This window comes from Loxodonta africana, chromosome 9 (genome assembly GCF_030014295.1).
Source record: "Loxodonta africana isolate mLoxAfr1 chromosome 9, mLoxAfr1.hap2, whole genome shotgun sequence".
NCBI classification, from domain to species: Eukaryota; Metazoa; Chordata; class Mammalia; order Proboscidea; family Elephantidae; genus Loxodonta; species Loxodonta africana.
In genome coordinates, this window is record NC_087350.1 from 75,527,521 (window position 1) to 75,553,281 (window position 25,761).

Here is a 25,761-nt window from a genome sequence, read left to right on the forward strand (position 1 = left end):
CTGATTTGAGGTTCTTGGCTTTGATTAACATTTCTTTTTAGCTCTTGGTTCTGGCTTGCTGCATTTATCCATCAAACAGTGATGTCAGGACATATGGAGAGTGAGTAAGACAGAGTTCATAGAGTCCAAATCCTCATAGATCTCTGAGTCCTTGGGGGAGGCAGCTATGAGAAAGCACTATTGGCTTTAATTATAAGAGGAAGTCATAAAAAAGGCTCTGAGAGCTTTTTGGCCCAACCCTGGTGACATAGATTGAATTATGTCCCCAAAAATATGTGTATCAACTTGGTTAGGCCATGATTCCCAATATTCTGTGGTAGTCCTCCATTTTGTGATTGTAATTTTATGTTAAAAGGATTGGGTGGGATTGTAACACCCTTACCAGGTCACATCCCTGATCCAAGGTAAAGGGAGCTGCCCTGGGGTACGGCCTGCACCACCTTTTATCTCTCAAGAGATAAAAGGAAAGGGAAGCAAGCAGAGAGTGAGGACCTCATACCACCAAGAAAGCAGCATCAGGAGCAGAGTGCATCCTTTGGACACGGGGTCCCTGTGCCTGAGAAGCTCCTTGACCATGGGAAGATTGAGGACAAGGACCTTCCTCCAGAGCCTCCAGCTTCCCCTGGAGCTGACACTGTGAATTTGGACTTGTAATCTACTAGAAAAAAAAAAAAAAAACTGTGAGAAAATAAATTTCTCTGTTAAAGCCAACTACTTGTGGTATTTATGTTATAGCAGCACTAGATGACTAAGATACCTGGTAATCAGGAAAGGCCTCAGGTTGTATCTAAATGAGGTGACACATACAGTCACAAAGATACACTGACAAATTTAAAAGAAGTTTAACTACAGTGCTGCCTGATCTTTTGGTTAGCAGGCAAGGTCTTAACCATTGTGCCATCGGAGCTTGAAAACCCTGTGGAGCAGTTCTACTCTGCACACATGAGGTCCCCATGAGTTAGGACTGACTCGATGGCAGCTAACAACAACTATATATATATTCCTATTATCTTATGTCTACCTGGTGAATAGCAGTTTTTGCAGCCTTGTTTTAGCACTCCATTTTTCAATTAAGTAAAATTCCCCTAAATATGACCTGGGCCTCTCTTGGGTTTGTCATCTATTAATGACTCTGACTGAGGAAAGGGAAAGAACTCCGGAAAAAGCTTCAGATGGTAATCCTTGAGCAGAACTGGGCAGGGAAATGGTATGGGAATGGAGTGTTCTTAGGTTAGGATATTGGAGACAAAAGTGTATATACTTTATATGGTGTGTACAAGAACACGGAGACAGAATAACATTTGACAAATTCAAATATTTGCTTTGAAAATTCACCTTTGTCTTCAACTGCTTCACCTTATAAATAAAGATAACAACTCTGACTTCACTGGGCACAGGTACATATTTGATAGGGAAGAAAAACTAGTGAGATTCTTACTAAGATACCATTTTACCACAAGGTATCATTACTTGGCTAATTCACCATTCAACCAGCAATAACAGGCTCTATGTAAATAAACCAGAAATAATTTTTTAAGTACTTATTTCTAATTAGACCAAGTTAAAATTTTCAGTCTAATACAGGTTAAGGGAAAACAAACAAACACTCAAAAAGTATATGGCACTGAGTTTAATAGAGAGCCATAAGTATTTTTTCCAAGATGGAATTTTTTTTCCCAAGATGGAATTTTTTTTCCCCTGGTTCATGAATAAAATTAGAAAAACTTCACTAAAGATGAAAGGAAAGAGTATAGGGTGTCTCAGAGAGAAGTCTGATAGTTAAAAATCTTTAAACAGAGAAAAATATTATTTTCTACGGTACTAATATGAAGTATATGATAATTCCAGTGGGAGGTGAATGACTTTACCCTTGCACTATCTAGAAAACTGGTTTAGTAAGAAAACGTCAATACAATCAAGATTTCAAGATAAACAGGCTGTTAACAGAAAAGATACATTTTAGCAAGACCATCTGCCTGAAACAAGTGGCATTCTAACAAAAATCTTGTTGTATTATTAGTCATTCCCCTCTCTTGTCTGATTAAAGAACTCCTACTCATTCCAGGGAGCCTTGGTGGTGCAGTGGTTAAGAGCTCAGCTGCTAACCAAAAGGTCAGCAGTTCGAAGCCACCACCCCCTCCTTGAAAACCCTATGGGGTAGTTCTACTCTGTCCTAGAGGTTCACCATGCATTGGAATTGACTCAAAGGCAATGGGTTTGGTTTCAGGTTTACTTATCCCAGCTCTCCCATTATCTAGCTATGTGGCCTTGGCAAGTGATTTAATATCCCTAGCTTCAATTTTCTTATCTGTGAAATGGGAAGTATAATATCTTGTCCAAGATCAATCAGGTAGTTGTTCAAATAAGATATTTGTAAAGTACAAAGCAACTCTCCTAGGTGCAAAGTGAGTGCCTAATACCATTTTTGAGGCTCTTTTCAGTTGGCAAGTCTTCTTCATAGCTTTACCTGTTTTATCAGACAGAATAAATATTTTTTTTTTATGTTTGCTTTCACAGAGGACCTTGTAGACATTGACTCAGCACATCCCATTACTTACTCACTTATATCCACCTTTCCTGATCATCTGTGGGTCACCTGTGTGTGTCTATTTATTCCCTGTATCTGTGGCATGAAACAAGGCCCTGGTGTACAAGAAGTGATCAGTAAGTATTGCTGCATTGAATTTTTAATTGTAGTCATCAAAACAGACCCAGAAGGACATCTAGATATGAGCCCCTTGTTAATGTGCTTCCAGCTTTCATCTATCACTGGATATTAATAAAACATTTTTCTTTTCAAATATTGCCCTAGCCAATAAATGAAGTTGGCCTTTCACATGACTGGACCAAATTTTTACATTGGAGGTCAAGCTGTCCTGAAGCAACTGGGATTTAAGTTAGATATTACTATGAACTTCCTGAGGATTTGATTACCAACCCCACAATGAACAAAGGACTGACTGAGGAAAGCTGTGATGACACCTTTCTTGAGGGATCATATTTGTATTCATACTGGGTGGGCTCAGTGACGTCTTGCCTTCAGTAAAGGAACAGATTTGTTGACCACCTGAGGCTACAGGTATGAGCCTGTGGGTTTGGTTTGCTAATGACTTTACTATACCTGTGCACTTAAGGTTTCCAGAGGGCTTTCTATCCTTGGGAAAGCCATTAGGGGTACTCCACGGGGATCCTCGGGTTTGGGTTTGGAAGGAGATCCTTGCGTTCCTTTAAAGTTATGGACCACACACATTCCCTGCAGGATGAGGGGAAAAGAGATTGGGGTCAGACTGCAGCCATCACCACCTGGCCATCTCTGAGGATGGCAGGACTTTCTCCCTTGTACATCATCGCCATAGTGATTTTTGCCTTTGGGTGGGTAGGGACCATGAAAAACCTGAGGCATGACACAAGGTGTCTGTGAAGAACATTCTGTGTGTGTGTGTGGGGGGGCATTTGTTTAATCACCAGACAGCCAGTGATAATCAATGCACCCCATTGAGCCTGTTTCCTTACCTGTAAAATGGGAATAATAATACCCACTCCATAGGATTTGTAACAATTAAAAGGCCCATGGATCTAAACTGTCTAATAGAAACAGTTTACTGAGGGCTACCATGTGTCTGGCACTATGCTGAGGGTTTCCCAATACTTCATTTAACCCACCCAACGATCTTACAAGGGAGATACTATAATCACCTTTATCTTAGATAAGGAGGAACAGAGAAGCCAGATAGCTTGCCCAAGATTATACAGAGATTTGAATACTAGAGCCTCTAACTCTCACCACTATGCCACTTGGCCTCTTAACAAGTACCAAGCACATGGCAAGTAATCAGTAAATGCTAGCTACTCAGTAACTCCAACTTAAAATGTTCACCCTCAAATTATGTTACTAGGTAGCTGATTTTTATCTGCTTGAGATTAAATAACTTATCCGTGGCTGTTTTCTTTTATTGTCTCAGTTAAAAAACTTTCCCTATAAATTACTACCTGCTTTATTTCCTACTGAGGCCCCTTCATAACTTTTTACCATCTTCTCTGCTTGCTCTGCCTGGGTAGAGTTTATCTGCTTCTTTCCACATTCTGGCTTCCATTTGCCTCCCATCTTTGTTTCTGTATCCAGTGTGGTGTCTTTGACTCAGCATTTTTCCTGTCATGTTTCCAACCCTGTGGTATATTTAAGTAGAAAATACTCTCTACCTGGCTCGCCTTCACCTCACTCTCCAGCTCTGCTTAAGCCTCCTCCATTCAGGAAATGGGGAAAGTGGAAGGTATAGGAGGTCTGCAGTTGGAGAGACCCAGGTTAGATTCATGGCTAATTGGCTGAGTGGCCATTGGGCAAGTTAGTGACTCTTGAGCCTCACTATCTTACCTATAAAATGAGGGTAAGAATGTTGCTAGAGTTCTCGAAGCACATGATTTGATATACATATAAAGCGGAGGGCACGTAGTAATTGTTCAACTAATAATTTCCTTGCTCTTTCCCCCGCTTTCATCTTCGTGGTAAACACAAACAACAAGTAAAACAATAATGAACATATGCAGCAACTATGCTTCTACTCTCGGACATTGCTCTTCTCTTTTTTTATGTCTTCTCTTCAACTTTCTGTCTGGAATCCTCTGGTTCTTCCCATGACATCCGTCCCTCAAGTCTTCCTTCCCCTCCCACTTCCCAGCATCGCGAGTGTGTATGTGTGGTGTGTCCAGGGTAAACCGTCTCATGCCTGAGCAATTCAACAGCAGATCAAGACCTTACAGAAACATCATTTGTGGAAAACACATTTTGAGATCAACTGGGAAATCATGTGAAGGAGGCAGAAACAGAACAGTACATTACTGAGGGAAAACCAAGTTTAATATTAAAACAGAATTTATATCTGGGGCTTCAGCAAACCCAAAGGAATCCAAAGGCATCATCCCACGAAGTTGCCCAGGGCAGTTAGTACTGCTTGTTCTCTTGGCGTCGGATGGCTGGCTTCAGCACTGATGGACAGCAAAACTGTTTGGCTTTTCTTTGGAGCCCAAAGCTTTCATTCATGGGCTATTGATCTCACTCTGAAGCCTCTTCTCCTCTGTTCAAATCACCTGTATTTTTTCGTTCTTTTAAAAAGCATTCTTGGGGAGATACCCCCTTATGAGATAGCAACGTTTCAAGATCATCTCAGCACCACCTTTCCTGCAACTTCCCCCAGGGAATTTGCATTTATGCCCTTCATCTTTCATGGTGAGAAGAAAGTGTGGACACATTCAGAATAATTCTGAGTTACAATACAGCTTCCCAATCAGTGTCCTGAATAAATGTGATTATTTTCTGTGGGTATCTTAACAGGTAAAAAGGTTTGGAAATGCTGAGTTAGAGGTTGGGAAATGAGTTTGCTGGAAAAGGAGGAGGTAGGTTATATGACTGTGAAGTCTGCCTATGTGTGATGCCAGTCTTCATGGGTTCTTGGACCAGAAAGGGCAGAATGGGAAGAGGGAGGCTTTTCCAGACAGCAATGGCTTCTGTCTCCTTGGGGAGGATTTCAGAATATCATTAGGGGATTCATTTCATGTATAACACATGAGGCTCCAGGCCTGGTGATTCACTGTAAATGAGGATAAGAATGTTGTCAGGGTTGTTCTAGGAGCCCAGGATAAGCCTATTTTAAATCCTTGAAGACAACATGAACCTGCCTGTATGGTATGCTCAGGCAATGGAATACTATACAGCAATAAAAGGGATGATTACCAATGCATGCTGCAGCATGCATGAGTCTCAGAATAACTATGCTGGGTGAAAAGGGCCAGAAGAAAGGAGTCTATTCTATGTTAATCCATTTATATGAAATTCCAGAAAAGGGAAATTAATATATAGTGACAGAAAGATGGTCAGATGTTGTTTTAGAACAGAGATAGGGGAAAAGTAGAGGGAGGACTGCAAAGGGGCACGAAGAAGCTTTTGATGGCGATGGATATGCTCATTATCTTGATAGTGGTTATGATTTCACAGGTACATTCGTATGTCTACATTTTTCAAACTGTCCACTTTATGTGCCATTTATTATATGCTGACTATACCACAATAAAGCTGTAAAAATCAAAAGAAGACGAAAGAAAACAAAAACAAACCAAGAATGAAAAACAAACTTCTTGTCCTGTAACTAATACAGATGAAGGGATTTCCTAGGTGAACAGGTGACCAGGCCCCCCATGGATCAACGGAGTTAAAACATCATCAGAATTGTAAAGGTATGGAGAGAACTGTATCAACCAATACTCTTCTCCAGGAAGATTACTAAATATGGGTGAGAAGCCCCTTGTGGTGGAGATGAGATGTCCAAGAGGCATGTTCAGATAGTAACAGACCTTCTAAGAAGTATGGGTGTGGCTGGTTACAGAGCTTTCATTTTTCTGTGTGGGACAGGCAAGTCTGGGGTCAGAGCTGAATTTCTTGGAATCTTGGAAAAGAGACTGGATGCATCCACCAGGGCTTTTCTTTCTGCTCTTCTTTCAAGCAACACCCAACTTAGGCTCTAAATACGTTTAGAACAAATATTTAAAGAACAATGGTTTTAAGGTATACCAAATTACTAGTCTGCCCAGCCTCAATCCCAAGCCCAGTGTTAAGAAAGTAGAGTGAGCTGTCCTTCCTGGGGCAATCCTCTCCCCGACCTTCAGTGGGAATACAGCCAACCCTGCTTCTGAAAGAAAAGGTGCTTTAGAAATTACTCTAGCAGGGGAAGGATGCATAATACTTGGAGAGTAATTGCAATTCACAAGGTTGGGACAAGAGGAACATGGGCTTAGACTCTGAAAAGTCTGGAAACTTGATTTTGTTGACTCACCATGATCACAGGCAGCCTTTCGGAGGGTACTAGAGGGAAAGGGTCAGAAAGAGGGCAGGTGACGTACCAGGAACAGGGCCACAGCAGTGCCCAGAATGAAGCCTGCGATCACGTCGGAGCAGTGGTTCCGATACTCAGAAACCCGGTTGAGTCCTGTCAGGAAGGCTGTACAGAGGGTCCCAAGGCACAGCACCGGTTTGGCCAGTCGACTGCTCTTTGTTTTGATTGTGCTTGTGATGTACATCTGGAACGGGAGAGAGCCTGGGAGTGATCAGACAGCCTCTTGGACTGGTACATACATATGCATGCCTATACACACACCAGCACACACAAACAGGGACCTATGCCAAAGCAGCCACACTGACTGGCTTTCCTGGAACAACACCACTGAACTACTTAGTAGAAACTTAGGGTAGGAAACTAGTGCAGCAAGAGCAAGGAACAGATGTACATCAATCACAGTGCTTTGTATTCTAGTGGACACGTGAACAGAAGGATAGGGACCTGAAGGATGGCTGCATGATCATGACCAGATTCAGACCACGCAGTTTTTATGTAACAAAGAATCATCAGAGTATTAGGACGCCCATACAAGAATTCTCAATTACCAAATAAACCTATGAGAGTTAATTTTATGGCAAAGATCAGGCAGGTGAGTGACTATATATTTTACTTTTTGTGACCTCCGGAGGCCTAGCTGCTTCTTCTCTCTTAGAATCCATTGCCATCAAGTCAATGCTGACTCATGGAAACCAGGCAATCCATTCCAAAACGGTGACCCATGACTGTATTGACTGAAATAGAACCTTCCAATCAGTGCGCTACGCAAATGAGTTTCAGCTGTACTGGGAAATTGATTCCCACATTCCTTGGGGCAGCTATAATCAGCTCTATCCAATCTTTTGCTCTAATGTGCTTTAAAATATTCAACTTTTCTGCAGGTCCTACCAGGGAAAAAAGGTTGGGAAGACTTGAACTAAGTACATGATGAGGCAATTTATGACACCTAAGATTTAAGGTGTTATTATTTCATTGTGAAGAGCTGGGTGAGACTTCTACGTTTCGTTGGCTCAGTTATCAAATGTGTCCCTGGCAGTCTAGAATTAGGAAGATGTGCCTGGTAATGGTCACAAAAAAACGAACACTAGAGGGCATGATTGAGCCATCATTTCTTAACACATGAGTTTAGCAGCCCTGGAAGATAACAGGTTGATGCTTACATTATAAATGTTATAGTCAATGACAAATAGTGTGTTTGTATGGTGAGAGCACACGTAAGTACAAATAGATACATGTTACAATACGCAATGGAAATGATTCATTTCATAGAGTGACGCTTCAACACTGGTGTGAAGACAAAAAGTCAGGGTTCTCACTGTTCTATGTAACAGATGCCCTACAAAAGTCTGGTTAGATCAAAGCTACATAAGTTAGAGCATATTATTACACTATCCTGAGGGTGTGTGGGAAATGTTAAAGTCTCTATTATACATTTAACGTTAGTATTTTATACTTCTATATTGTTTTCTAATTATATCCTTCACACACTTTCCAATAAGATTATAAGGAGCATGGGCCTATGGGTAGTTAGCATTCCTCACAGTATTAACGAGTACCTAGGAGATACACGGAAACCCTGGTGGTGTAGTGGTGGCAGTTCGAATCTACCAGGAGCTCCTTGAAAACTCTACAGGGCAGTTCTACTTTGTCCTATAGGGTCATTATGAGTAGGAATAGACTTGACGGCAATGGGAGGAGATACTTGAGTAATTTGTAAAAGCATTTAACATGCAAGAGGGGTTCAGAAAATGTTTGTACACTTGGAATCTTATTATCAGGGTTTGTCTGATTTTATGTTCTGCTTGAAGGGCATGATTTGAATTGGATTATATCTGACTCTTTGAAAATGTGTTAGAGAAGCATCTACTGTGAGTGAGCTGACTATACTTACTTCTTTCTTCCCGAAAAGAGTTTATGGCATCATTTGATAAGACAGTAATTTATTATGAGAAAGGAGCCCTGGTGGTGCAGTGGTTAAGGCGCTTGGCCACTAACCAAGAGGACAGTGGTTCAAAACCATCAGCCATTCTGCAGGAGAAAAGATGTGGCAGTCTGCTTCTGCAAAGGTTTACAGCCTTGGAAACCCTATGTTCCTCTCTGTCCTGTAGGGTCGCTATGAGCCGGAATCGACTTGACAGCAGTGGGTTTGGTTTTTGGTTTGGCTGTAGAAATTAATTTTGCATAATGATGGCTTGATTCTGATAAAAATAATAGGAAAAGAGGCTTTATACAATTTAGATTCCAGATAATTCAGGATAAATCAATATCGAAAACTGGAAAATGGGCTGTATGCCTCAGAGGGCTTTCTTTGTTTAAAAAATAAAAAAAGTAAAATACCTGGCATATATTTTTTTTTTTGGAAAATCAAAGAATCCTAACCAATTGACTTGCTTTATAAATTGAGGCTCATTAAATTATTTGTGTTCATATGTCTCCTGAACATGGGGGCAGGTGGAATCATTTGTGTCATGTATCCACTGAAAAGCAGATCTAAAAGGAATAACTAGGAAGACTGATACTGGATATTTGGTGGTTGACAAATTGATCCTATAGACGTGATTCTGTAAATGCAATAACCAAACCCAGTGCCGACAAGTCGATTCCGACTCATAGCGACCCTATAAGACAGGGTAGAACTGCCCCACAGAGTTTCCAAGGAGTGCCTGGCTGACTCGAACTGCCAACCCTTTGGTTAGCAGCCATAGCACTTAACCACTATGCCACCAGGGTTTCCGTAAATGCAATACAGAGGCCCTATTTGCTCCCATTGCATTTAAGAGGATATTCAGCCACTAGTTTTAAACTCTACTAAATAGGCCAGACCCATAGTTACTCAACTTTCTCCACTCTGAATATATGCAGAGGCTTCTTCCATCAGAAGCAGTTACTCTCACGGGAAGTGCTGGGAGCAGCCCCTCTGTCGGGGTAAGGTGAGAGTTCTCAAGCTCAGAATCTCCAGGACGAATGGATAGTTTGAGAAGGGTCTTGTCTCTGCCTTCTCTCTCCCTACCTTTCACTGAGAATCCCTAGACTAATTGTATCCTGAATATAAAATAAGTTTGAGTAAGCAAAAGGGGTATTTTTGACCAGCAGTTGCTGCTCTACAATTAAATACACATTTAACAGCGTTATTTAGCAGTGGAGACTTTGACCTGATCCTTACACTTCTATGGTCTGTGCTCTAAGGAAGCATAGGCCAGAGAAAGGCAAAATGAAGTCATTTCTAAAATGGATGCAATTAAAGAGTAGGAAAATAAGAGGGCACCATAGTTTCGTCTTGTATTTTAAGATGAGACACACTATGGAGTTTCTCTGCAAAAAGGGCAAATAAAGCATTATACCTCAGTGGGGCAGCCAAAGTCTGGGTGACTTGGGGAGCAGGGAAAAGTGAGACTTTGGGTGCTGGGGGTCTTCTCGGATCACTCATCTTTGCCAGCAAAGCAATGGAGGAGAGTGTCAGGAAGAGAAAAAGAAAGGTGTGCATTTCTCCAGGGTCTGCATGCTGCCGGGGCAGCATTCATTCAGTTCACACCTGCAAATTTTAGGCAGATGTGAGAAATGTGTGCCATTCCGAAACCCACCAAAACCTTGGCCAAGAGTGTTGTTGTAGGTTCTCAAAGAATTCCAAACATGGTGCCAGGAGCCTGAGCTCCAGCTCTGACTGTATATCCTTAGCTATCCTCTGGGCTCCAGTTTCTGTATCTGTAAAATGAGGGGATTTGATGAGATGATTATCAAAATTCTTTCTAGAACTAATATCCTCTGGCAGGAAAGGATGTTGCAGGGATGTTGGGAGGTGGGCAACAGCATGATATAATATAGGAGACACATGTTGTACATGACTTTAGAGATCACTATCAGTCACAGTGATGAAACAATGGGTGGAAGCAGAGAGACCCACCTTCCAGCAAAAACTCAACTTGGGAGAGACAGCAGGACTCGCACACTCACCGTGGCATATAAGGCAGAGTAAATGCTCAGAGCCGCGTGTTTGGAGGGAAAGGATCTCCGAGCCTTCTCTATCACTTCCAGGTCTCCCGTGCAAATGTTCCCATTGTTTATGAACTGGTGGTGTGCTCGGCAGTCTGTGCTGGTGTAGTTTGGTTTGCACACTGTCAGGAAGTACGGCGTTAGGTGTCCAGTGACCACTTGCCCGGCATTTACAAAGATGTCAGTAGCAAAAAGTCCAAATGCAAACACCCCTACAAGAAGATTTAACATAATTAGGAATGGGTTCATACACTGCCGATAGGTTTTGTCCTTGAGAGGGAACAGCTTTTAGGAAGCAGAAAGGGCGGCAGGAACTGCTCGCTCAGAATGATTTCCCGTCCTCCCAATTATCTGCAACCAGGACAAGGGAAGAGTCCACAAAGGCCTATCAAAAAGAGATGGAGTAGCACCTATAGTCAAATTGTGCCCTCACCTTATTCTTTCTAGCAAGCGATACCTGCTTCCCAAATCACTATTTCTTCCAAAATGCTATTACTAGCATGTCACTGTTTTGTGTAAGAAAATTAGAAGCATCATGGTCTAATGGAAAGAATCTGAGTTTGAGAGTCATATGGGCCTGAGATGCAATACCCCTCCGATCAGTCACTTGAAGCTTAAGTTTGTTATCTTCTCCAGAACTTGGTTCCCTCAGTTGTAAAATGCAGGGTGTTGGGGGAGAGGGGTGATACTGCAGAGGGAGGTTGGGAAGATGAAATAAGATAATTTGTGCAAAACACACACTATGATGCCTGGCTTTAAGTAGTTACTCGGCGTCGGTTCTCTTCCTTTCCATAGAAAATATGTTATCTCTGGTCCTTTTTAGAAATGCAAATACTTTTAGGAGGAGTTATTAATAACATCAGGGCAATTGAGAGTGAATGACTTATTTTAGGGAGCTGTCCCTAAAAGAAAGGGGAAAAAAAAATTCCAGAAACCCTGATTAAATTTGATATTTTATTTGATGTTGAAAACAGGAAAGGAGAAGAAAAAAAAGGGTGTTAAAAACAAATGTTGCTGACTGTATTAGTTTCCTATCACTGCTGTAACAAATTATCAAAAACTTAGTGGCTTAAAACAATCCAAGTTCATTCTCTTACAGCTCCAGAGGTCAGAAGTCCAAACAGGTTTCACTGAGCTAAAATAAACATGCTTACAGGGCTGCATTCCTTCTGGAGGCTCTGGGGAGAATCCATTCCTTGCCTTCTTCAGCTTCTAGAGGCTGCTCATATTCCTCCTTTCCAGGTGGCATCACTCTGACCTCTGCTTCCATTGTCACATCTCCTTCTCTGACTCTGACCCTCCTTACTCCCTCTTACAAGAGCCCTGGTGATTACACTGATCCACCTGGATAACCCAGGATAATGTTCCCAACTCAAGATCCTTAATCATATCTGCAAAGTCCTCTTTTCCAGGAAAGGTAACATTCACAGTTTCCAAGGATTAGTATGTGGACATCTTTGGGGGACCATCATTCATCGTACTACACGGACTTCGCTATCAGGTTGAGGATCGTGTGGGTGGGCCTACTTTCTGGATATCACCTGCTCTCTGGTGAGTTCCATAGCATAAGCTTCAACAAGCTTGAACATGGATAAACATAATTCCTTACAGGGAGCTTCACCGTGAATTTACTCACAGTGTGTACAGCGCATCTGTAGATTATCTGTGAACTGTTACCTCTTAAACATATCAAGAGAGGCTGTGCAGAGCCAAGGTAAGTGCAATTCACTTAAAGGGATGAACGAGATTTTATAAATGCATCCCAATTATGGGAGAGGTTAGCAAGTGTGAGAGGGGGCAGAAATACTTGTAAATGTCCAGGGTCTGCGATAGTTTCAACTAAATTTCTACCCAACTTTGACCTCCATATCCAATGTTCTGAATCTGCAAATTGTGCTGATTTCAGCACCCAAAAGCAAAGCCATTAGAGCAGAAGTGAAGACAAGTTTGGCTGAAACCTTCATCCGGTTTTCATTTTGCTCTGTATCGATTGCTATAATTTTCTTCTTTGTGGCTTTGCCAGCATGTGCTTTATCACAATGATAACTGGTTCTTTTAATAGCTGCAGCAGGCTCACACTCACAGGCTCTGACCTCAGAGAGCAGGCATTGATCATCTGAGGCACTCTGCACCCCCAGGTGCTGGGAGAGTCTGAATTGGTTGGAAATTACTTTACATCTTCAAGATTCTCAAAGGCCAGGTCTCTGGCTTTTCCTAGGGGCAATAACTCTGCCCAGACCAACTTTTCCAGGAAACGAGGGTAATTTATGATTTGAAAAAGTAAATGTGACAGCATTTGCCTCTGGCATTTCATTTGTCAGAAGTGCTTCCAATTAGGGTGGGTTTGTCCTCTCTGAGACTGAGGCTTTCTAGGCTCCTTGGATCAGTGTCTGAAATGCCAGCTCCATGTCACAGCGAGTCTCTGACTGCCAGCTCTCCACTCCTCTGTCCTGGGATATTGTTGCTAGAAGTTGCTTCCTCCCTCTTCTCTCTGCCTTCTCTGGATTATGTCTGCTTCTTCTGATGGTTTAACAAGGATCTGCTTTCAAAACATTTCATTCTGGTGCATTTGATCTAGCTTCAGAAGGGCACCACAGGGGCCAGAGGACTGCACCTGCCTGGTGCAGGCCACGCCAGCAAAGGGCCGTGAAACCTGCAGCCGTGATTCACAGCCAGCATCAGCTCCTACGGGGCTTTTGTAAGGAAACCCGAGCCATCCCTCTGTTACTTAACCTGGAGCCCCTTGTGTGCATTTTTAGAAATTTCTCCTTCAAGCCTCAGAAGCTAAAAATAGCACAGCCATTTTTCTCCTCAGAGTGGGGAGAAGGACCATTTATAGTTTCTTTGTATTGCAAGGCATGATTTGAAGGAGATATTTTAAAAATCTCTGCCATTAGTTTGGTGTCTAAAATTCTTTCTCTAAGTGAGATCATATTTTTGAAATTTTAACAGGCATATGTTGCATTCTGGTCACCCCTAGCTGGTTCTATTTATCTTATGGCTCTCCTTGTTTTCTATAAATGGTGTTCCTTGCTTCAGGGGAGTGGATTAGATTTCTGAATGGATTTTCAAATTTACAGCAGACAAAAAGTCTTTCGAGTCACAGAGCTATGTGCTTGAGAAACTTGTTGCTTCATTTGTTCTGAATTCCAAAAATGGCTTGGATAGGGAGTTCTTATCATGGCCTGGAAGACTAGCCCACTGAGTGTCTAAAATCAACCACAAGTAAGGAAGGATGTAGATGATAATGTCACAGCAGTTTTCTCCCCATACAAGAAGAAAATAGAGCCCTGCCTGGCCTGGTGGACGGTGTGAAGAGGCACTTCCATGCACCCTGCCTCATGCTGGTATAAAACACCCCAGGACTGGGTAGTAGAAATCTCCAGAATGATTTTTGGAAACCCAGTTGAAGAGTACCCTGTGCTTCTCACGGTGTAGTTCAGGAACCCTGCGAGCCTTTTAGAGAAGTTTCACATCCAGCATGGATGGCACCAGAGCAACAGGGCACCTGCATGAACAATGGCCAAGGGAGGGTCAAGTTGGTTGAGTCCAAGGGCCACCTCACAGGACTCACACATTCTGGCATGGTATGGAGCAGTCAGACATGGATTCTTAGATCTCTAAAGGGTGAGAGGCACTGGAATGTTGATAGGGCCAGGGGGCTAGAAGAGGCCTGGAGTTAGGAGAAAGAGACTGGAATCTGCTGACCATGTCCATGGTCTCTGTCATGATGACATGGACAGTCTAAGGAAACCTGACTATGCTTCTTCTTTGTGGTGTAAAAGAATCTAAAACTGACACTTGCCAGGCAAGTCAAAGGATGAAGTAATAGAAGATGAAGGTGTTAAAAAGTCTCTAATGTTTTTCTCAGTGTTTTAATTGGACCCCATCTGATCTTCCATAGGAGATCTTTGGACAAGTTAGGATCTTTGATCACTAGTAGTTTAGAACATGGAGCTGAAACTTTGTGACCTGGTCCCTGCTACAGAATTAGTACATGGCTCCAGCCCTTTTACCTCCCGAAGAAGTAGTAAGAGGAGCAGCGATGTAACCAGGAAATGCGCATGATGAGGGTCTTTGAAGCCACAGATAATTGGCTGAAGGTCTACTGGTCCATGATAACAGGGCTCATTCCAGGATACCTTCAGGCTGCCCAGACACAGAACTGGTCAAAATCAGAAACCAACCAGCCACTGCTGGGGAGGATTCTGTTGCTTTCCACCCAGGTAGTAGAGGAATAATTAGCAGAATCTGGTGGGGTTAGCAAAGGAAGGACTACATTCCTTTTAACCTCAAAGAGGCTGTGACTTTGGGAGGAGCCCCTGAACTGAAGGCCAGATGTCCCACATTAAATTATAAATGTATAATATCCAGTTTAAAATGGCATCTTGCTACCTGCCTCTGATGGATCATCACTCAATTGTCCACTAAAACATACATGATGATAGTGAGAAAAGACAGAAACTCATAATAACACTGAGAACTAAGACTGATGCCAACTCAAAGGAAGAATCGGTGAAGGTTTTCCACTATCTCTAAGACATACAGTTGGGGGTAGATTTCTTTCCCTCGATTTCTCTTTCTCCCACTTCCGCACACACACACACACAGGGCATTTTATCTCATGGAAAACTTAAGCTTATCCTTGGAGGACAGAGACTACAGGAGAAAACTTAGGGAGAGAGTTCCTCTCTCCCCTTTTGTCTGGCCGCTGACTCAGAGATCTAGGATTTAGAACACTCAAATGATAGGGCTGCTGTCTCTCCACTGGATGGGTTCTGCTCTTTGAATCTGTCAGACAACTGTCTCCTCTCTGCCTTCATCTTTCTAAATGTATTTAGAGACACACTCCTGGACAACAATTAGGCAGGAAGTGGCAGGGGGATAGGTACTGCATCTTGAGAGGAGTAGACTCACATGTTAGTCCTCTCCTAGAGCAGCACATGCTGGGTGCTGTAGCTCTGTGTGCATTTCATCTTTCCACAGCACTGGAGAATCAAGAAGTGGGTAGGAAGAAATGCCAGTTCAATGGAGCCGTGGAGCTCTAGTTGAAAGCCTGCAAACTAGGGACTGGACTCAGCATTGTGCAACCAACCTGCTTTTAAGCCATAGCTCTGAAAAGCCGGCCAAGAGCAAGTCATACCTCTGTTAGCTGCAGTGATTGTCAGTTTACATGTTAATATATGGACACATGTATTTGGATCCTATGCATTTGCACACAGAGAAATTAACCCATGAAATTTTACAAAAGCAAAGGGTAGTGAAAAAGGCACAAAATCAAGTTATCTGGGTTAAATTAGTGACAGCACTCTTCATATGTGAAAAGGGGGGTGGAGTGATCCCATCCTGGAAGGCTTCCACGGCTCTCGGGGCATTTTTTACTCTGTCCTGCAGCTTGTGCCACCCTCTGCCCCACTCCTTCCTCCACCTATGTTCTCAACCTCTCATCAAAAGCTGTTCAAATAGGACTGTTGTTTTGCCTATATGTAGCAAAACTATATAATGAAAGAGAGAATGAAATAATTACTCCATAGTGTGATACCGAGAATACCTGAGCATTTTCTCTCCTTAACATGCTTTATTCAAACTGGAAGTTTTCTAATAAAGAAAGTGATTTATCTGCAGTTACCATTTCCTTGAAAGGATGTACTGAGTTGATGAGATGTTTGACTATGACTGCCATAGATACTAGGTAATAGTGAGAATAGCTAATACGTAGTACTCAGTAGGTACTGGGCACTGTTCTAAGCACTTTACAGTGTTAATTCATTTAGTACTCATGGCAGCTCTATAAGGCAGACACTATTATTATCTTCACACTTCACAGATGAAGAAAACGAGGCACAGAGAGGTTAATTAACCTGACCCAGGTCACTATTTACTACTGGTAAATAGTGCAGTTGAGATTAGAAACTAAACAGTCTGGTTCCAGAGTCCATATTCTTAATCATAATTCTCTTTAAGCATTAAAAAAAATAGCTAGGCATTAGGTCATGATAAAAGCACTTTAACTATATATGCTTGGTACCAATTCACAAAAAAAGGGCAAGGATTTAAAGCATGTCTCCGATGAAATGTATTGCGTTTGCCACAGTAGAACAAGAATTCCTCAATTCTGTAGAAAGTAATTTCCAAGGAGAGTATGATGGAATACCTATGATACGTCATAACTGAGCGAGGCACTACTGTTATCACCTTGGCAATGAATCCGCTTTTTTTTTTTTTTTAATTATGATACAAACACCATCAGTGCAAATGAACCCACATACATCAACTATTATTCATGCTTAAAAAGAAGTTTGTGGCAAAATTGAAAACACTGGTTCCATGGACAGTTCATTTCAGGAGTTCGGAGAGCAAGAATTCTTGTGGTCTCCTTCTCCTCTAGGTGCTATGCAAACACAAACTGCTGACAGCAGTCTACATCTCTCGATGGTATGGTTTTAATCATAAGAATCGTTTTCATTTAAATCAGTTAATTTGAAGCTCAGTTACTCCATCTATAAAATGGATTTTAATAGCCCTTACATCAGAGGGTTATTACGCAAATCACAGAAAATAGCTGTAAAAACACTTTGTACATTGTGGGTCCTATATAGATATTGGAGTCCTGGTGGCACAGTGGTTAAAAGCTATGGCTACTAAGCAAAAGGTTGGCAGTTCGAATCTACCAACCGTTCCCTGGAAAACCTATGCAGCAGTTTTACTCTGTCCTACAGGGTTGCTATAAGCTGGAATTGACTCAATGGCAACGGGTTTTTTTTGGGGGGGTATATAAATATTAATTATTATTATTACCATAACTGAGTACAGTACACGTCCTCGGTATTTTAAATAAATTTATTACAAAATTATTTTGAAAATGGAGGAAAGAGATAAGAAATCTATAATTCTAATACTCCAAAGCAAATATTTGACTCTATTATTCATTTTTGCATCAATAGAACACCTTTTCCAACGTGATGAGCTGATGTGTGTGTATTTTTTTTTTAATGCCCTGTATTTGTCATTAGTGTAACAACTTATCATGATAAGTGAAGATGAAGGATAATTACTTAATAAAGATGATGTGTAATCAACTACAGAATTCTTTGTTGTGGGGAGCTGTCCTGTGCATTGCAGGTTGTTCAGCTGCATCCCTGGCTTCTACCCACTAAACACCAGTTTCCGACTTCCCCTCTCCCCAGAGTTGTGACAACCAAAAATATCTCCAGACATTGCCAAATGTCCTATAGGGGGCAAAATCATCTTGAAGAGAACCATAGGAATAGACGTAAAATTAAAGTAATGAAGATATTTTAAATCTAGATTCAGAATATCTTCATTATTTGTGGGGGTGCCTGCTGCAACATAGTAAGGGTGCAAGCACACTTATGAATGAAGATGAAATGGGGAATCTAGGAAAGATGCAAGCTTGCGTTTGTTCTTGAAATTTTGCAGAAATGCCCAGAAATTATTATTCTAGGTCCTGGTGCTGTAGAGGTGTGGATGAAGCTTTAAGCTCCTTGGTGCTAAGAGTATTCTAATCTCAACAGGAGTGTCTTCGTAATGCCTCCTTTCCCAGGACATTACCTCAGGGCTTTATCTCTCAAATGCCTCATGCCTCTCTCACTGTCCGTCCACATTAGCTTCTAAATATCTGCTTCTCGGTCCCCCCAGGCAGTGTGGATCCAAATACTGATTGATAGAGACAAAAATCCAACAAGTCTGCCAGAGGCAATGATATTTTAAAATAGATGGAGGATGTGGATCCACCTAAGTCTAGAGAGAAGCCCCCAGATACAAACAAAACGTAGAGAAAAAAAGGAATCCAAAAACAGAAGACTCCCAAAATAACAGTCTTCAAATTTGGCCCTTGCTAATTTCTTGTTTATAAGTTCCTAAAGCTGAGGTTGGTAATCTGTACCCACCCATCCCTACCACCAGACCAGCATCAAACTCTGATGGGTGGCTTCCAACCCTGCTGGTGACTAACAGATGCTGGTCTGGTACTACTGTCCTCTGCTTGATGCATTTCCTAATCTCTTTCATTTACAATGTAATGATTTGTAGTCCCTGGGTGGCATAGATGGTTAAGTGCTTGACTACTAGCCAACGGTTGTCGGCTCAAACTCACCCACATGTGCCTTAGAAGATAGGCCTGGCAATCTGTTTCCAAAAGATCACAGCCTTGAATACCCTATGGAGCAGTTCTACTCAGCACACACGGGGTCTCTGTGAGTCAGAATCAACTCCAACAACCATAACGTAATAATCTAAATTCTGTTTCTAAGACACACACTGCTTTATTATTGCTTTATAGAAAGCTTTGAAACAGCTCTTTACCAATTGTTTGGACTCACTTTAGATGCCTGAATAGCATTTGTGTGCCTTGGTTACCTAATTTGGTTATATGTTTGTTGTTAGGTGCTATTGGGCCATTTCTGACTCAGAGTGACCCTATGTACAGCAGAACAAAACACTACACAGTCCTGTGTCACCCTTACAATCATTGTTATGCTTGAGCCCACTGCTGCAGCCACTGTGTCGGTTGAGGGTCTTCCTCTTTTCGCTGACCCTCTACTTTATCAAGCACGATGTCCTTCTCCAGGGACTGGGTCCTCTTGATAACATGTCCAAAGTATATGAGACAAAGTCTGGCCAACCTAACTACTAAGGAGCATTCTAGCTGTACTTCTTCCAAGACAGATTTGTTCATGTTATATGTTTAATACCTTGCATAGCAAAAATATTCGTATGGTTTTTTAAAAAACAGTCTTTGAAACTGCATTTAAAATATTCAGTGGTTCTGGCCCCTAGGGGACATTTTGCAATTTCTGGAGACATTTTTGATTGACACTAGTGGGGAGGGAAATGCTACTGGCATCTGATGGGTAGATGCCAGGGATCTTGTAAACATTCTACAGAGTACAGGACAGTCCTTACCCTCCTGCAGAAACAGAATTATCTGGTCCCAAATAGGAACAGTGCTTAAGTTAAGAAACTCTGTTTCAGAAGATTAACACACAAGGTGCTAGGGAAAGCAGATCCCTGCTCAATTAGTCCTTTTGAGTTCAGCATCTAAACACTGCTGCTGGGGAGGGCCCTTTGCAAAGGATGACTAGAGTCACATATGACTAACTTTCCTCTTGATAGCGAGGGTGATCTACAGAGTTTTAGTCCAGGAGTCTTGTTTAGGTCCGCAATGCTCTGGTTCACAGAGGATGACATTTAAAGGGGAGCGGATTTGTCTCTACATTGAGCAGAGCAACCAAAAGCAGCCTCATCACAACTCCTCAAGACCTGAGCAAGGGTTGACCCCTGGCTACCTATGCCTTTTAGGCCAACCATAGCTCCCAGCTTCAGCATCCCTCCTCCCGTATATCCTTGAACCTCACCCATCAATTCCCTGGTAGGAATGGCCAAATGTCTTAGTCTCAAAATCTGGTGGCTTGGCTGCTTATGGGGTCTAAACACTAGGGTTCCATTTTTTCCCTAAGATCCATTCTGGCTGTCTCCTCCTGACCTGTATATCTGAGCTTCAACTCTGGTTCCTGCTGCTCAGTTCTGGAAACATCTCCGTCTACTTATAGGTCCGTACCTGGCCTTGCTCTTAACATTTTTCTTTTAAAGACTAGATTCCTAGTTTAGAACCAAGTCAGGTGCGTGGGGCCCTGTGAATTATTTTAAGACTACCTGGGCAGGCTGGACTTTCTGAATCAGCACATGGAGATGGCCTGGTTCTCTGGGCACCACACCCCCTGGAGTGAGTAATGAAGTGTCAGGGACCGTCCCTGCCCTGATTGCTCCATCCTGTTGTGAAGTCACTGTCACATCTAGATAGTATTTGCATTGTATGACATCTTCCCTTCATTTAAAACTGCACACCTATTCTCCAAAACTCTCTAATTCTTTACATATGTTCTTTTTTTATCTGCAGCACTTATTTTCTAGATAGGTTTTTTTTTTTTTTTTAAGAAAAAGCACCATAATTTACTTATTTATTTTGTTTAATGTCTGGCTTTTCCTACTAGAATGTAACTTAATAAGGAAAATTTTCATTCTGTTTTGTTCACTAATATGTCCTCAGCATTTCAATCAATATCAGGCATATAGTAGATGCTCAATAAATTTCTTGTTGCAGGTTGAGTGAGTATGACCAGTCCTCTGGCCTGTAATTTAATTATAAATACTGGTTGCAAGTAGAAAGGAGCTGATTATGTAAAATAAATTCTCTTTCCAGACAAAGTATATTTAAATGACTTTCGAAATTGAGAAGGATTTTCCAGTTCTTGAAAAGGCTGACATTAAGCTTATCTCAGAGTATCAATTCTTACAACCACAAAACACTGTGACCGGGAGGCAGGGCCAAGATGGCAGAGTAATCAGGTGCTTCCTGTGGTCCCTCTTACAACAAAGACCAGAAAAAACAAGTGAATCAATTATATATGATAATCTAGGAGCCCTGAACATCAAAGGCAAAGCTGAGGAATCGGGTGAGTGGCAGGAGGAGGGAGAGATGGTTCAGAAGCAACAAGGAGTTGCCAGACCTGACCCAGTAGGAACTGGCACCCTGTAGGCTGGATCAGCTGGTGTTCACACTGAGGCAAGCAGTGGCCTTCGGGACTCATTTTCCATATTGGGAGAGGCCAAGTGGTGGAGAGTCCACTCAAGCCTCTAGAACCAGCAAAAAAGCAGCGTTTAATCAGCAAAAGATAAGTACATGCATCTAACCTACTGTGTGGATCATAAAAACACCAAGTTTGGGAAGAACCTCTCTCCCATTTACCTGCTGCCTCCCTGCTCTGCACTGGGTCTGTGCCAGCTTCAGTAATTGCTGCTTCTCCTGGGCCAGAAGTAGGACCTGTCATGTGCCTTGAACCATTCTCCTGGCCTTGGGGAGGGAACAAATTAACAAACAGGAAAAAATAATCTGCCAGCTCCCCTAAGCCAGGAACTTTAGGGAAGGCACAGCTCCTTTGCCTAGGCACAGGCATAAGGGGTCCATGGACTTTGAATGCTTTTCACCTCTACATAGACTTGTGTGGGCCCATTTCAACAGGGTAGGCCCGCATTAGCACAACGGGATATATACCTGAAGCCTAATTTCACTGTATCAGCTACATGGTGGAGTGGAAGTTTTGTGTCATGTGACACCACTCTGCCCATTAAGCAGGGTTCTCACCTACCCATATCAGGGACCTGAGGACTGGTGGCTCCACCCACATCACCTAGCCACTTGTGACAGGGGTCCAAGAATGAGTGGTTCCTCCCAGTCCTTACAGCCAACAGCATTGGGTGCCCATAGTCTGGCTACAAAACCCACCCACCTATACACTCTAGGGAACAGGGACACGTTTTCTTCCCAGACACTCAGAGGCAGCCATCAGCCCCCTGCCTTGTTCAGTGTGTGAACCCCTACTGCAGCCAGATACCTGTGCCTCTTCCAATCACTCCTGCCCATCTACGACTGTAGGTGAGAGCCTGCACCACACACTTGCTGACCGACTACCTGGACACCTGAGCTGAATCCATACAAGAAAAGTAAATGGACTCCTGGGCTTACATATCTAGTAACAGATCTAACCACCTGGTGACAGGACATTAGAGCTTCAAAGGTGCCAATAATCAAACAAGCTCACTCAAGGAGCCTATTCGGGCATATCAAAATGAAACAAAACAAGAAGTTAGGACACAGTAAGCAAACATAAAATAAATAAATATAATAACTTATTGACAACAGTTAATATCAAATCACATAAAGAGGCACATCATGATGGCTTCAGCAAGCTTCCAAAACAAAGAATCAAGAAATCTTCTGGAGGAAGATAATTTTTTAGAATTATAGGAGGTAGAATACAAAAGATTAATATACAGAACTCTTCAAGAGATCAGGAAGGAGATCAGGCAAAATGCAGAACAAGCCAAGGAACACCCAGACAAAGCAATAGAGGAACTTAAGAAAACTATAGGCAAGCACAATGACACATTTAACAGGCTGCAAGAATCTATAGAGAGTCATCAAACAGAAATCCAGAAGATTAACAATAAAATTTCAGAATTAGACAACTCAATAGAAAGTCATAGGAGCAGAATTGAGGCAATGAAGTCAGAACTAGTGAGGTTGAAGATAAAGGACTTGGCACAAATTTATTTGAGCAAAAATCAGATTAAAGAATTTAAAGAAATGAAACCCTAAGAATTGTGTGGGACTCTCTCAAGAGAAATAACTTACAAGTGATTGGAGTACCAGAACGGGGGGGTAGGGATATCAGAAAATACAAAGAGGATAGTTGAAGATTTGTTGGCAGAAAACATCCCTGACATTGTGAAAGATAGGAAGATATCTATCCAAGATGCTCATCGAACCCCACAAAAGGCAGATCCCAAAAGAAAGTCACCAGGACATTATAATCAAACTTGCCAAAATGAAAGATAAAGAGAGAATTTTAAGAGCAGCTAGGGATAAATAAAAAGTCACCTACAAAGGAGAGTCAATAAGATTAAGCTCTGACTACTCAGCAGAAACGATGCAGGCAAGAAGGCAATGGTATGACTTATATAAAGACTTGAAGGAAAAAAATTGCCAGCTATGAAATAAATATCCAGCAAAACTGTCTTTCAAATATGATGGTGAAATTAGGGCATTTCCAGATAAACAGAGGTTTAGGGAATTTGCAAAAACCAAACAAAAATTACAAAAAATACTAATGGGAGTACTCTGATAAGAAAATCAATAACATCAGATAACAATCCAAGACTAGAACACAGGAAAGATCAACTAGAAATCAACCCAGATAGGGAAGTAACAAAAATAAATCAAAGCTAAATCACTGAAAAAAGGGAAACAGAGACATCAATATATAAAAGATGACAACATTAAAACAAAAAGAGGGACTAAAAAATGTAGTCATAGATCTTTCATATGGAGAGGAAGTCAAGGCAATACAAAGAAATAAAATATTGGTTTAAACTTAGAAAAATAGGGCTAAATATTGAGGTAACCACAAAAGAAACCAACAATCCTACACATCAAAAAAAAAAAAAAAAACAAGAAAAACAAAGACTCAGTGAATACAAAATCAACAACAGTGAAAAAGAAAAGAAAATACATAAAGAAAAATGTCTCAGCGCAAAAAATTAAGTGTAATGAAGAAACTCAACAACATGGGAAAAAAAAAAAGACATCAAACAACAGCACTAAACTCATACCTATCAATAACTATGCTGAATGTAAATGAACTAAACGCACCAATAAAAGGACAGAGAGTGGCAGAATGGATTAAAAAAAACATGATTTGCCTATCTGCTGCCTATAAGAGACATACCTTAGATTTAAAGACACAAACAAACTAAAACTCAAAGGATGGGAAAAAATACATCAAGCAAACAACAATCAAAAAAAGAGCAAGAGTAGCAATATTAATTTCTGACAAAATAGACTTTAAAGTAAAATTCACCACAAAGGATAAGGACACTATTTAATGATTAAAGGGCCAATACACTAGGAGGATCTAACCATAATAAATATTTACCCACCCAATGACAGGGCTCCAAAAAACATAAAACAAACTCTAACAGCATTGAAAAGCAAGATAGACTGCTCTACAATAATAGTAGACTTCAACACACCACTTTCCATGAAGGACAGAACATCCAGAAAGAAGCTCAATAAAGACATGGAAGATCCAAATGCCACAATCAACCAACTTGACCTCATAGACATATACAGAACACTCCACCAAACAGCGGCCAAGTATACTTTCTTTTCCAATGCACATGGAACAGTCTCTAGTATAGACCACATATTAGGTCACAAAGCAAGCCTTAGCAGAATCCAAAACACTGAAATATTACAAAGCATCTTCTCTGACCATAAAGCCATAAAAGTAGAAATCAATAACAGAAAAAGCAGGGAAAAGAAATCGAACCTTTAGCAACTGAACAACACCTTCCTCAAAAATGACTAGGCTATAGAAGAAATTAAGAACAGAATAAAGAAATTCATAGAATCCAATTAGAATGAAAACACTTCCTATCAGAACCTTTGGGACACAGCTAACGCAGTGTTCAGATGTCAATTTATAGCAATAAACGCACACATTCAAGAAGAAGAAACAGCCAAAATCAAAACATTAACCCTATAACTCAAACAAATAGAAAGAGAGCAACAAAAGAAACCCTCAGCCACCAGAAGAAAGCAAATAATAAAAATTAGAACAGGATTAAATGAAATAGAAAAACAACTGAAGGAGTTAACAAGACCAAAAGCTGTTTTTCTGAAAAGATCAACAAAATTGATAAACCACTGGCCCAAATGACAAAAGAAAAACAGGACAGGAAGCAAATAACCTGAATAAGAAATGAGATGGGCTATATCACAACAGACCCAACTGAAATTAAAAGAATCATAACACAATACTATGAAAAATTGTACTCTAACAAATTTGAAAACCCAGCAGAAATGAAAAGTTTCTGAAAACACACTACCTACCTAAACTCTGGTGGTGTAGTGGTTAAGTGCTACAGCTGCTAACCAAAAGGTTGGCAGTTCAAATCCACCAGGCGCTCCTTGGAAACTCTATGGGGCAGTTCTACTCGGTCGTATAGGGTTGCTATGAGTCAGAATCGACTTGAAGGCAACGGGTTTATCTAAACTAAAACAGAAGGAGAATAACTAAATAAACCTATAACAAAAGAAGAGATTGAAAAGGTAATTAAAAAACTACCAATAAAAAAAAAGCCCTGGCCTGGATGGTTTCAATGGAGAATTCTACCAAACTTTCAGAGAAGAGTTAACACCGCCACTACTAAAGGTATTTCAGAGCATAGGAAAGGATGGAATATCTCAAACTCACTCTACGAAGCCAGCATAATCCTGATACCAAAACCAGATAAAGACATAACA

General features: G+C 41.3%; 1 protein-coding gene across 1 annotated transcript in view; it reads right to left on the reverse strand.

Annotated features, from left to right (window-relative positions):
• Nucleotides 1-2,917: 2,917 nt before the first annotated feature.
• PLPPR1 (phospholipid phosphatase related 1) overlaps nucleotides 2,918-25,761 on the reverse strand; it is a 43,306-nt gene continuing 20,462 nt past the window's right edge. The window contains exons 3-5 of the mRNA XM_010587795.2: nucleotides 10,836-11,086; nucleotides 6,892-7,068; nucleotides 2,918-3,253 (exon numbers count right to left, since the gene is read on the reverse strand). Of these exons, the coding sequence (XP_010586097.2) occupies nucleotides 3,116-3,253; nucleotides 6,892-7,068; nucleotides 10,836-11,086 (566 nt within the window). The 3' untranslated portion in view covers nucleotides 2,918-3,115. The remainder of the gene's footprint in view (nucleotides 3,254-6,891; nucleotides 7,069-10,835; nucleotides 11,087-25,761) is intronic.